The sequence below is a fragment of the Notothenia coriiceps genome, unplaced genomic scaffold (assembly GCF_000735185.1).
Source record: "Notothenia coriiceps isolate Sejong01 unplaced genomic scaffold, NC01 NC01_scaffold00035436, whole genome shotgun sequence".
Taxonomy (NCBI): Eukaryota; Metazoa; Chordata; class Actinopteri; order Perciformes; family Nototheniidae; genus Notothenia; species Notothenia coriiceps.
Genome location: NW_011368137.1, coordinates 183,052 through 196,277, shown reverse-complemented (window position 1 = coordinate 196,277; position 13,226 = coordinate 183,052). Strand labels below are relative to the sequence as shown.

The 13,226-nt window shown below is 39.9% G+C and overlaps 1 protein-coding gene across 1 annotated transcript; it reads left to right on the top strand.

Moving 5' to 3' along the window:
• The first annotated feature begins 795 nt into the window (after positions 1–795).
• LOC104962838 (glutamate receptor ionotropic, NMDA 2C-like) lies at positions 796–5,880 on the top strand. Its single transcript, XM_010791338.1, has 4 exons — positions 796–870; positions 1,413–2,014; positions 5,516–5,648; positions 5,806–5,880. The coding sequence occupies exons 2-4, from the start codon at positions 1,470–1,472 to the stop codon at positions 5,878–5,880; spliced, it is 753 nt and encodes a 250-aa protein (XP_010789640.1). The 5' UTR covers positions 796–870; positions 1,413–1,469.
• Positions 5,881–13,226: the final 7,346 nt, after the last annotated feature.

Here is a 13,226-nt window from a genome sequence, read left to right as displayed (position 1 = left end):
GTCCAAGTTTCTTCACATTTATTTTCCATTAACCAGGCTTTAAATACTGAAGTGCCCATACCATGTTCCCGTTAGTGTTTACTCCCTGTTTGTCTTCTTCTGATGATTTCTCTGATGTACAGAGATCTTTCCTGTTCTTGCACTGTTTTTCTTTTCTTTTCTTTTGGGTAGTGAATTTATAAGCATTGCATTTAATACTTTTTTTATTTAATAAATACTATCCATTGCTTAATATTTAAGAAACATTTACTTATCGTAAAGTTTAGAGATTGGGATATACAGCATATTTGGGTTGCCAGATTAGGAGAAATTCCTTCAATGTGCTCATCTTTATGCCTTGATTAAAGCTAATAGTTGCAGATGCACTGCAAACCTGTTGATGCCTTTTTAAAAAGTAAGAAAACACATCACACAAAACTGTTTAGCTTGTATCTAGCATTTCCAATGAAAGAAAGTCCCTTTGAATAAGCCAACCTACACTTACTACATACTACTAACTACCTGCTACTAACTACCTTGTGGATGAAAGCAAAACTTAGACTCTAGACATTTCAGCAACTACATCAAAATGTGTGATACAGTCTTTGTGTTCAGCATTTTTCCACCAAATACAAATGGTTCGGTAAAGTGCACTGGCCAGGTTTTCTTGCCTTTAATGTACGTTCAAAATGATGCAGAAAGCACTTTTAAAGGGTAACTCGGTACTAAATCACAGCCAAGAAACAGTTTCTGGGTTTTTTCTTTCAGGAATTTTACCAGGAAGATTTGGCAACACCCCAATCCTTGATGTCATTGCGTTTTTTACTTTGAAAACTGATTGTAAAAACTCTTTAATTGAGTCCTACATTGAAGAAAAAACGTATTTAAAAGGTAAAAGCATCACACACCACAAGACATTAAAAAGTATTTTTCCCACCACTTTTGGAAGATAAAACGCCCTCATTCCCCTCTCAAAGTCATTGCATTTCCAGAAAAAAAAGGACATGTAGGGTAGGGCCAGAGCTGGCTAAAGTTATAGTGCCATCCCTCTGAATTTGCAAGTCGTGATGACGGCCAGTGTTTGCGCTGCAAAAGTAAGACGTGTGAGTTTAAGTGATGAATGGGGTCTACAGTCCCTGCAAGAGCAAAATAAAGCAGAATCACTTAACTCCTGTCAAAGCTGCACTACAGACCCTACTGGTTGGGGAACACACTTCTCTATATGCGATTTGTCTGAGCACAAATTATGCGTGTGTTCCTTAGTGTGTATAAAGAGGGTCCTCTAGAGATCCCACTGCATATTATACAAATTCAATTAGGGTGTGGTAATTCTGCTTGTTAGTCAGGAGAAAATTGCATGCAGTTAACTAACCATTAAGGTCTTTCTATGGTTTCCATCTCCCAACAATATTATGTTTTCCCTCTTCCTACAGGGCGAGGGCTCCAACTTCCTGCAACTGGGATCCTCCATCGAGCAGCAGATCAACGGCATGTTCAAGGTGATGGAGGAGTACAACTGGGACAGCTTCGTAGTCATCACCAGCCTCTACCCAGGCTACGAAACCTACGTGGATTATGTTAAATCTTTCACCGACACCAGCTACTTCACATGGGACCTGCAGGACGTGCTTACCTTCGACATGTCTGCTGATGGCATGAACGACCTACGTGCAGGAAGGCTGTTGCAACAGATCGACGCCCAGGTGCTGTTGGTGTACTGCTCCCATGAAGAGGCTCAGTACCTGTTCAGCATGGCGGCAGAGGCCGGACTGGTTGGGCCGGGTTATATCTGGATTATCCCCAGCCTGTCAATGGGGAACCCAGACATGCCCCCGCCTGAAAGCTTCCCTGTGGGGCTCATCAGCATCATCACAGACCGGTGGAGGATGAGCCTGAGGAAGAGGGTGCGGGACGGTGTGGCTATCGTGGTGAAGGGCGTGCAGAGCTTTCAGACACAGAGGGGCTTCGTTCCCGAGGGCCAAAGTGACTGTCACAACCCGGTCAAGCCATCTGATAGTAATGACACTCTGTTCAGGTATTTCTAATTATTCACTATATATGTTATGATATTTTAGTGGGGAGCTGTTTTTTTTATCTGCTCCTGTTGCTGTTGATTCTTGTCCATGTTTATATTTTGTCTTGATAAATTCAAGACTATGTTCTTTTCTACAAAACCAGTCCACTTTTAGTATTAATAGCTTTCAGGAACTGACAATTCAACTCAACACTTCCTGAACGCATGTTTCACATTAAAGCTTTTAGGCAGCTGAGAAGACAACATTAGTCTATTTCTTAGTAAGTCTTTAATCATATAAAAGAGCAGAAAATGTAAAGTTGTACTGACAGTCACTTTGCAGCGATTTAAGAAACAGCCAAGTAGAAGAAATTGGAAATATATTTAATCCAATAGTTCAGTATAAATATAACTAAAATTACAAACACTTTTTAAAATAAAAACACAGACAATGGAAATGTACACTTCCAATTCCTTTCCCCTCTATGTGTTTTATCATTCTTTTAGAAACTGCACGTTTTTTCTGTATTGTTAGTCAACTGCTGGTATTTGATTCATGGCCATTATTTGAATACCACTGTTATTTGGAAGACTCATGCTTCATAGTTTCTGTGGAATAGATCAAAGTATTTACATTTTGTAAATGTTTAAAAGGATGTTTAAAAGGATATTTGACAGCGGGGTTGGACATAAATTCTTTGTAAAGCTCTTCTACATCAAAAAGGCACTAACACAATTGTGATGCTTGTTAAAAAAGGAGTTAGTGGCCTGTGGTGGTTCTCTTGGCAAACTACACTCACATTGAACAAAAATGGCCACTTGAAGTCAGTGGTCATAAATGACAACAGTGAGTTACTGAGTGGAGGATCGTCCCACAGAAACAACTTTGTAGTGGATGGCTATTAATGGTGCTAATGGTGATATACAGTATGAACCCATGTAGCTCTAGGATACTTTCATTTTTCAAATTTAACTCCTGACTACAATGAATATTAAAGTTACTGTAACTAGGCAAGAGTCAAATCCAATACAAATATAATCTTCAGGACTAAAGCTTGTTTAATGACATTATTTAGTCCTTATACCTAGAAAGTAAAATAGGTCTTAGGTCACTGCTCTCCTTAACAATGACTCTTATGAATGGATAGGCTTGGATCATAAAAAACTTTGTTGCTTGAGATTAAGACTTTTGTAAAGAATTAAAAAAAATAATGCAGACAATTGGCAATCTGCAGTCTTTTGGTGACATAGCACTAGAAGTAGTGCCTTTGTTTCTCATAGAGGACAGACATTACTTGTAATGCCCCTTGGAGGTCATATGCTCTTTTTTCTGTCTCTTTCATTGCCTCGATTTACATGTGTAGATTATTATCTGCATAACCTTGATGGGATACAACAGAAGAATGTTGGCTGATGTTTACATTGGGAAAATTATTCTCTTTAAATCCTGATAAATCATGAGGTGTCTTCACCATCATGTCTTTGACTTACATCTGTTGGACCTGGCGAGAAAGAGTTCAGATGTTGTTTATTTATTCATGACTTCCCATCTGTTTGGTGCTGTGAAGCACATTGTATGGCGACTGTCACATTCCCAAACTGTGTCCTCAGCCTCACTGCTATCTATCAGCTCTTGTCCTCAGCACTTAGCGCTCCCCTCTATCCCTTGAAAGCTGGGTGGGTTGGTGTTGATGACGATAAAGGGTGGGGCTTCTCCTTATTTAAATCATGTCCAAAAGAGCCATCTGACGCCATCTGTGCTACGCAATGTAGAGCACTTTTGAGGGAAAATGTTTCAATAAGCAGAGGGAAGAGCCAGAAAAGAAACCAGCATCAGCTTTTAGCTTATATAAACCAAGGTCATACATGGCAATGTGTGTTCAAAGCATGTTGTTGTATGATCCCCAAGGGGATGCTAACATCGTCAGACAGTACTCTTGCATTATGAAACATCACTTTCTCTCTCTGATGTCAGAAGCTTTTTTACTTTTGGAGTCTTCAGAGCCGTAGGGTAGACAACTTTTTCTTTTGTAAACCCAAAACGTCCAGAATGTAGAAACAGTGAACCTTATCTCAGCTTTGATACTGTAAAACTCCCCTTCTGTTAGACTTCCTAAACACAGCAGGCTTGATTTGCGTAGCAGCAGCTCTCGTCTGTAACGTGAAGGTCGGGAAGATAGAACAAAGCGCTTTCCATTAACTTTATAGTTCATAATTTATTCTCTTTCCAGCCAGATCAAACATTACCATCCCCCGCGGTTCTCAGATTTGTCCTCACTTGATTGGAGATTTTTTTTCACACAAGCTTTTGATAATGAGTCAGCACACCTGTTAATGGGATTATTGCAGATTACCAGATTAAATAGGCTTTTCACACAGACAAGAGCTGAAGGCTATTCTCCTCACAGCAGGCTTTCATCACCTCTGCTGGAGTGTCGGCTGAGGTGAGAGAGCCGTGTCGCAGGTCTAATATAACAGGAAGTGAGTGAGGACACAATGGAATCAAAGGAGATCACAGTTTTTGTATCACGGTGCAGAAACTGTCAGGAAACCTTGTGTCTCTGTTATGACAACGACACAGCTTTCTGTACGATGAAAAGGCATTTGTGAATTTATCCAATCAGCCTAAAATGGCTATGACACAAGAGTAACATAGATGCTATTCCCACAACTTGGGAAACATTTAAAACAGTATAAATGCAATATGTATGGCATTTAAATAGAACAAAAAAGTTTTTTTAAATGGTTTTAAATAAAAATGAGACTACACTGTGCCTATGTGAGGCCGCACACGAGCTAAATGCCCACTGTATTGTGATGTTTACATGTTTGCATGAGCTAAACAAAATAAAATCATGGCATCATTATATTACGGTAAAACTATTATAGTCACATTGACCTTGACTATAATCAGTTCATCATTGGATGTTTGTGCCTAATTTGGAAAAATTCCCTAAAATCCTTCCTGATATATCTCTTTCACCAGAATTTCACAGACTGTGAACAACTCTGAACCAAAGTATTAAGTCAATTAAAATGTTGACATGATCATGTCTCTTGATGAAAAGTGAGGACATGAAAAGAGGATTTAAGTTCCTGAGGCGAAAGTCTATATCTTTACCAAAATAAAAAGCAAACCAGAAAATAGTTGTCTAAATATTTCAAAAAGGAACTAAAAAGTCGTGCCGGAAGACAATTCAGGAGTTGATCAAAGTAAAGGGGTTCGTCCTCTGCTGACCATAAAGTTCTGTACAGAATGTTATAGAAATCAATGTTATAGTTTGTACTTCAGTCATACTTCCAATTATAGAGCCAAGACACTTTTGCTGTTATATGATGGTGAGAGGAGCATCTTCTGGGTTTTGGTGTTTAACCGTTCAGATTCAGGACAGTACTCAAATATACAGTATAGTCCATCAAGAAGGAAGTACTGTATAGACGGTGTTTTGATTACAGGAAATTGCATACTGTTGTTTTTTTAAAATGTCAATTATGATCATCTTTCTCTTTGTTTCTCTGTAGGCACATGTTGAATGTAACCTGGGAACACAATGACTTCTCCTTCAACAATAACGGTTACCTAGTGAATCCAGCCATGACAATTATCACTTTGGACAGAGAGAGACAGTGGGACAAGGTGAGCCTTTCACAATATGTTGATAAAATATTATGGTTTCTTTCCTTCAAAGGATCAGTTTTGCACAAAAAAATGTATTTTCTATTTGACTGTTGCTAAACGGTTATGTAACAATAAAGACAAATTGCAGTTTTGTTCGGCAGGTACATTGTTGGTTTCATTGATCTTGCTAAAGGCAGACATTTCATACATCACTGGTCTGTTTGCAAAGACCATTCAGAAGAGTCAGAGCACCATTGATACCCATTAACTATTTAATAAAAGGATAGTTTCCCCACACAAAGTACAACATCACACACACCTCCTACCCTCCATCTCGTTAAAAAGATATTACAAGAAAACCCACGCACACACGTTTATATGTTGCTTCATTGACTTGTCTGGAGATTGATTAATTTAACCGCAGGAGGGCGGATGTGTTGTTGACGTCCTGACTGGAGGGAGTTCACTTCCTCCACTGGTTGTATGGGTGTTCAGTTAAACATCCAAAAATAGTAAATAGCCCCAGGTGCTTCAAAAGCTAATTATGTAATATTTAAAAAAAAATCTTCCCGGGGGAGCATGATCCCGGACCCCCCTAGAGTATGTGAGATCCACTAAAAAAATAAAGCAGGTTCACATGGATAGGATACTAGATACGTTTGCCAGACATTTGGTGTTTTCCTTTTCCTATAGTATGTTTTAAAGGTTTTTGTGGATGTAAATTGTCCGCAAAGGCTAAAATCCCAAAGTTCCCTTCAGAGGGAGTTTCTCTCCCACAAATAAAGCACTTTTTGAACATTAAAGCATGTAAGCATGTGACAGTACAAAATAAAATATGAACCTGAAAATGAGCATAATATTTAATATCTTTAATATTTTCTTTGGAAAAAACAAAAAGGACTAGGTATTTAGAATAATCAAAGTGGTTAAACATGTCACTAAAATAGTATTGTATGATGGTCCATATTGGGCACAATTCAGTACAATGGTTAAACTGTTAGCAATGTAAATCAACGCCTCATGTTAGAGTCGGCTTGGCATAAATTCCAATAGAAAAGCCCTACTGTATAATACTGTTACGAACTTGTAAAGTAATATACTTTATTTCCAAAATGTGTATACAAAAAAAGATCGACACTCTTAACGAGGTGACAAAAAGGCTCAAAAAAGGCACAAAGAAACTGGGGGTGTTTCTCAATCTCGAGTACGCTTGCTTGGTAGCACATGTCTTCCGAGTCACTTGCTTCAGAAGCGAGGCAAGAGTACTTCCTGGCATTCAGAAAACAACGAGTGGAACAGGCTAGCAAGTGTCATATGAGAGGCTCCGCCTTACATTTTCCACTGCAGATTTGGGGAAATTGGTCCGTGCGCAAAACATTGTGGGGATTTTAAGACCGCGGAGTCTACACATGTGCAGCCTCAAAATTTCTCCAAACGAAGTACGCCGGGCTCGGTAGAATTCCAAGTATGCTGGACATTGGAACAGTACTTCGGCGGCACTCAATGACGTAGTATGCTTGAAATAGTGGCTCTGGAGCAGCTTTACTCGCGATTGAGAAACAGCCTGGGGAATTTAAACAAGAGGTAACTGGGCACAGGTGGAAACAATCAGGCTGGCGCTGATGAGAGAGCGGGAGACATACACAAGGGTAGGGAGTCAAGGAGCCTGGAGTGAAACGTAACAGGTGAGTGTCAAAACAAAACAGGAAGTGGGAGACAATACAAAAATGTACAAAACTAAAACACGAAACATGACTAGACTCAACACTTTTGACGGGACACAACAAATACAGATGCTGCATACCATCATATCAATCAGGAAAATATATGTAATATTTTTTTTTCTTTTTCTGCCTACCTGCACTTCTGCAAGATGCAGTGCATAAAACAGCAGCAACTGTGTGGCGTCAAGAATGGAGACAATATTAAATCAATCAATCAAAGAATGAAAGGCAGTAACAGGTTACAGAAGGAAGGTAACAAAGACTGATCACCTTCAAACTAAAGCGTTTGTTCTTCCTTCCTTTTGTATTCCTGTTGAGCTGTTTCTAATAACAACTTTCACTTTTATCTGGGCCTCCTGTCCTGCCGATAGACGTACATGTTGAAGGGCATTGTTCTCCCCTGCGAGCCAGTAGATTAGGGATTTATTTAGCTGTCTTAATATCCTCGTCCTCTGTGCTGTGCTATCAAAGACAAACAGAAGAGTTGGCTCTGGTGGTAAAAGCGTCTCGTCCAATTGTAAGACTTTGAAATGTAAATTGAATCCAGTGACAGTAACATGGATTGGATTGGTCATTTTGCTAACAAAAGATTTACTTATATAGCCAAACGGTTTGAAGTATAAGGCATAAGGGTTTGGTCAAGCAGAAAAACTTTCCATTACTGACAGAGGAGTTCTTGAGTAGCAACTTGAACCCAAATGTGTCCCCTCATTCAACCCCTGATTTTAGCACTCATCTCCATCACGCTGACCTTTACATAAACCTTTAGTGGTAGAATAAAGTATTTTTCTCACCCCTTCAGAGCCTTACATTGTGCTCATTTCAGAAGAATTTTGTGTGAGGTAACACCTTTGCAGTGCTTAACTTTCTGTTGCCTGAGGGCTCTGAGAGCTGTGAGCTGAAAATCAATTCCATCTTTTGATTGCCTCTTTGCCAGCCTTCTTATTGTATGCGTTTACAGGGCAGCCTCTCTTTTACGTTCATGCACCACCAATGTGTAACCGGCCTCAGCCTGACACTTTACAGCCCAATAATTCGCATCACACTCAACTTTTGTATTTATTAAACCTAAATCACCTCAATGGTCTTATCTAATGCAGTTGTTTTGCTATTTCCCAAGTCGTTCAGCTGGTGTTACAACTTCCTCCCGGATTTAAAAGTCAAGGTAACTTGGGAAGATGGAGGTAAAACATGACAGAAAGAGAGTAACGATGGAGTAAAGAAGCCTGGTAGGAAGACAAGGAGTGTTTCTGTCACTGATGTTATTAGGCAGGGTGATATATACGGGACTGAAAAGCAAACATTTTCAGGCTGCCACACGCACAAACACTTAAATTACAGTCCAACTAGCCGGTTATAAACGAAAAATATGAAGTATTTTCCCAATGGATTTCCTCTAATATTACTATGCTACGGAGCCCCCAAAGGTTCATGGAGAAAAAATTAGAGAAAAACACTATTTTGTGCGCACGAGATAGTATTTCGTGCAAACGAGAAAGTATTTCGTTAGTTTCTCTTTCGCACCAGAAAGTTACCGGTGCGCCAAGTAGGAAGTGGAGCACAGAGGAGACAACCGTTTCATTGCAGACTGTTATGTTTATGTGGAGAAATGGCAGTGCATACATTATTTGAGATATATTTCAAACTCGGACTTCATTTAGGGGTATTTTGGCCAGGGGTTTAGAGCTATTTGTTTAAGCACCGGATTCGCAAAACAGAAGAGTCTGTAAACCAGTCTGCTTTGATCTATGAATTCATGTCCGTGACTCTCACAGTATCTGCTGCCCACAGCTGTTTTATAGAAGGAAAACCTCCTTCACTTTATGAAATCTCTGCGGCACCAGTGGCCTGTACTACGAAGCAGGATTTGCTATTTAACTATTCATTCATGAAGTATGCGCTGTCAGCACGCTTCTCCATGTTTGTGATTGGTCAAATGTTGCTAACCCCGTCCCTTTCACGTGAACGCACACTCAGCCGGACAGAGAAACCCTGGTTGATTTACTGAGTTGATAACCAGCTTCTTAGGACCGCTTAGGAAGATCGTGTTTGTTAGGGTTAGTTAAGCCGGGTAACTCAAACATATCCAGGGTCTCTTGAACTGGCTTCGTCGTACAGGGCACTGGAGGCAGTAACGTGTAACTCAGCAGAATCTGAGAAGAGCAGCACCAGCTGCAAAGAGCTGTGCCTTTTATTGTTTACTTCACTGTGTTTCCCTTCATTAGAACAGCTGAATGGAGATCGAGGCTGCTACGTTTAGCCACACACACCTATACACACATATAACTGCCCGATTATTCCCCCTATTACTCGTTTTATGAAGGAGATGCACATGATGTGTGTGTGTGTTTGTGCTCAGCTCCGCTCTGTGTGTGTGTGTTCGGTGTGTTTGTGTGTGTCCGACACCGGCATTTGTTTTCAAATGACCATGAACAGTAATTTACACACATCTGGTGCTACATGGTTTTGTATTCCCAAGTGAAAGACATTTGTTTAATCTCAATCTCGATGTAGTGCTATAGTCCTGCCGGAGTGCACCGGAACGAACAACACTATCATAAACACACGTACGCCCTGGCGACCGGACATATTCTTCATAAAACTAATAATATGGCGTAATAATCGGGCAGTTTGATGTGTTTTACCATAAAAAGTATCTTGTGCGAACGAGAAAGTATATCGTGCGCACAAATTAAAAAAGTGTGGCCTTGTTTTATTTAAATTGAGGCCACGAATTACATCTTGTGCGCACAAATTGATAAAACGTGGCCTCGTTTTATTTTTCTCTCCAGGGCTTAACTTTTCAATATGAAGTGTAAAATATGTTTATTTGGTGAGATCATTACAGTCTGAGCAGGGTCGTGATGTTATTCATCTCGGTATATTTTCCTAGAATTAGAAATTCTGATTGACTGGACTAAAAGCCCATGAGTGGAGCGCTCGACAAACAGCCAGACTGATCAATATGACTGGCAGGAGAGAGGAATAACTAAAAAGTCCACAGAGAGTTGGGATTGCACTCCCCCTCCCTTTCATTTTTATGATTCCGTCATTACAAGCTTTACTGACTGGTGTGATCAGAAAGGATTGTCCCCCGTCCTGCATAAACAGCAGAGATTATGTGGGAGGAAAAACATTTTGTCCAGAATCTTTTTTTGTTGAGCCCTCCAGGAATATCATGACTTTTACAGAAGCACAGCTGAATGTGTGTGAAATAAACAGACTAATGTTTGGCTTTGAGTTAGCTCCCGTTTATACCAACTTACTCACTATCAGAAGTGTAGTGTATTTGATCCATGTACAGAAAATGAAACAAAAAGGGAAACTGCTCTTCTCACCTCTTATTTCTCCTAACTGTGACACATCTATTCCCACATGGTAAACTGTGCAGATTAAGCCTCTTGTCGAGACTATATAGATTACTCTATGGAAGTGACTGATAAAGGGGTTATTGACTAATAACATATTTATATTCTACAGATGATACAAATGTATAGACTTTGTATCCCCAGTAGTAGGAAATAATTAATAAGGCATTTCATATTGGTTACTACTTGGGTTTAGATGTTGCCTACATCTTAAATGGATAAACAAATGAGAAGCGTATGTACAGTATGGGGACACCTATGTCAACCATTGTAAGTACCTTTGGAGCTCTTTTAGATGTTTTGTCCTTATTTTAAAAAAAACTTTGGGTCAACATTTTTGCAGATGACAAATAGGCGGTTTGCGGTTATTCATATAGACCAGGGGTCGGCAACCCGGGGCTCTCGAACCGTATGCGGCTGTTTAAGCCCTCTGCTCTGGCTCCCTTGTGCTTAGACAAAAAAGGAAATAAAAGAAGAAAAAAAAAGTAGTTGTAGGACTATTTACATTTTGTTGCATGGTTGAAAATGTTTCGTATCTTCTATTTTGAGGTGATATTGTGTTACACATAAATAAAAAACAAAACCTTTTTTATTAGGTCAACTAAAATATGCATACTGCGACGGTCCCGCGCCAGTGCCTTTTCTTGCAGGTGAATAACCTGATCCCCAGCTCTTCCCAGTTATATGTTTTCAAGCAAAGTTTAATATTTCTAAAAGTAAGAATCAGATTTAAAAGTAGTTTTACACGAATAATGTCAGAAAGATGTGTAACATTTTAAAGTTGGAATGAGGTTTCTGAGTGAAAGTATGAATGAACAGTTAGTAGTTGAAGTCGCATGAAGATTTGTTGAAGTCTGAAGATTTTTTCCATTGACTTCAATGTTAAATATTTGATGAATTATGGGATGTATCTCTGGAATTATGTAAGTTATGAATGAGAAAAGTAATAGCCATCGATTCCCGACCGAGCTGAACGTTTTGATGTTCGAACGGAGTTTCTGCGATGTTCAATGCGGGAGGAGAAGAGGGCCAAAATAAGTCGGCGGAATAATAATAATAAACTTTTCGTCCGTAGAATAACAGTTAGTTGGAATGCTGTTAACAGCATTCCCACTAAATTATCCTGCGGGCCGAAATGAAATCCGCCACGGGCCTGATTTGCATCAGTCAGCATCAGAGCTGACTTTTATTCTTTTCCAGCTTTGTGCATCTCTGCCTGGCTAATAGGATGGGGCAGCTAAGCCAGTTAGCATGTCTAACTCCCTCCACCTTCTTTCTTACATTCCTCTCACCAGAGCAGCTCTTATACAGTGATTGCGCTTTAAACTAGTTTGTACTTGCTTCTCTAATCTACTACCACCAACAGTCCAGTGTTTGCCATTATAAGCTCTACACTGCATACAGAGTTTTATCGGGATAGCTAGAAAGCTTTCAATAAACCAAGGTTAGAAGCAGCAGCAGATTAATAATGCACTGACATGCGATAGCACAGTGTGATTCCAGACAGCAAAGAATAACTGATCCTGTAACACAAGGTCTTACAAAGAGAGTCTGGAAGAGTCCAGTCCACAATCAAACAGTACCTGTGACAGTGTGCATGTCATACTATCGTAGGATATTGTAAGATCATTTAAGTTCCATTATGACTGCCAGTGATCCCAAAATAAAGCAATTTCAAAATCTGTCAGAAGAGTGTCAAAAGACCAACATATAGGCATTGGTATTGGCTTTTAGATTCAGAGAAAGCTACATTGGGATTTGAATGTGTAGAACATGTATTATTTAGCAATGCTCATAAAATAGCTGAAAATAATGTCCTCTATATTGAGGGCTCAGTTTGAACTATTTTAGTCAAATCTGATCATATGCATACATATAAAACTTTTCCCAACACCACAACCAACATTAGTCTGAAGTGAATCTGTGTCTAATGTATCACAGGTGTCCCTTCTAAAGAGTGATTGTCAGATGCTGAGTGATTCCTGCTGACCTGGATCTCTGAGAGATGCAGCACTGTCTTCTTGTAGGAGATCACATCAAAGTCCACAGCCTTCCACACGGAGTGGCCCAGCAGGCTGCCCACATTCCTCTTCCTGGTGATGACGATCAGGTACATCCCTGGGCGTCACTGGTTAGCCTGGTCAGGCTTCAGAAGAAAACACAATCGCTGCCATCTGTGTGGCTACCTACCTGCCTACCAGACGGATGGTTCCCATGATGCGGCATATAGGCCTGGTGACCGCAGAGGGGGCGACAGTCTTTCTTGCCTGTGAATGCCGAGCACAATGGGGAGGAAGCGTTAGGATATAAGACCACTTCGCTTTTAGTTTTATATTCTCAGAAGGGCGAACTTTTGAGTGTCGTCCCGTCTCCTGTAGTCTTGTTGATATATATAGGATCTCAAATGTTATGCGTTTGTCCACCAACTCCAAGTAAACGACTTTGACAGTCAATAAGAGGAGTAAATAAATCAGAAAAGATTCAAGTTACGAACCTGTTAAATAGAGATGTTTTCCAATTGC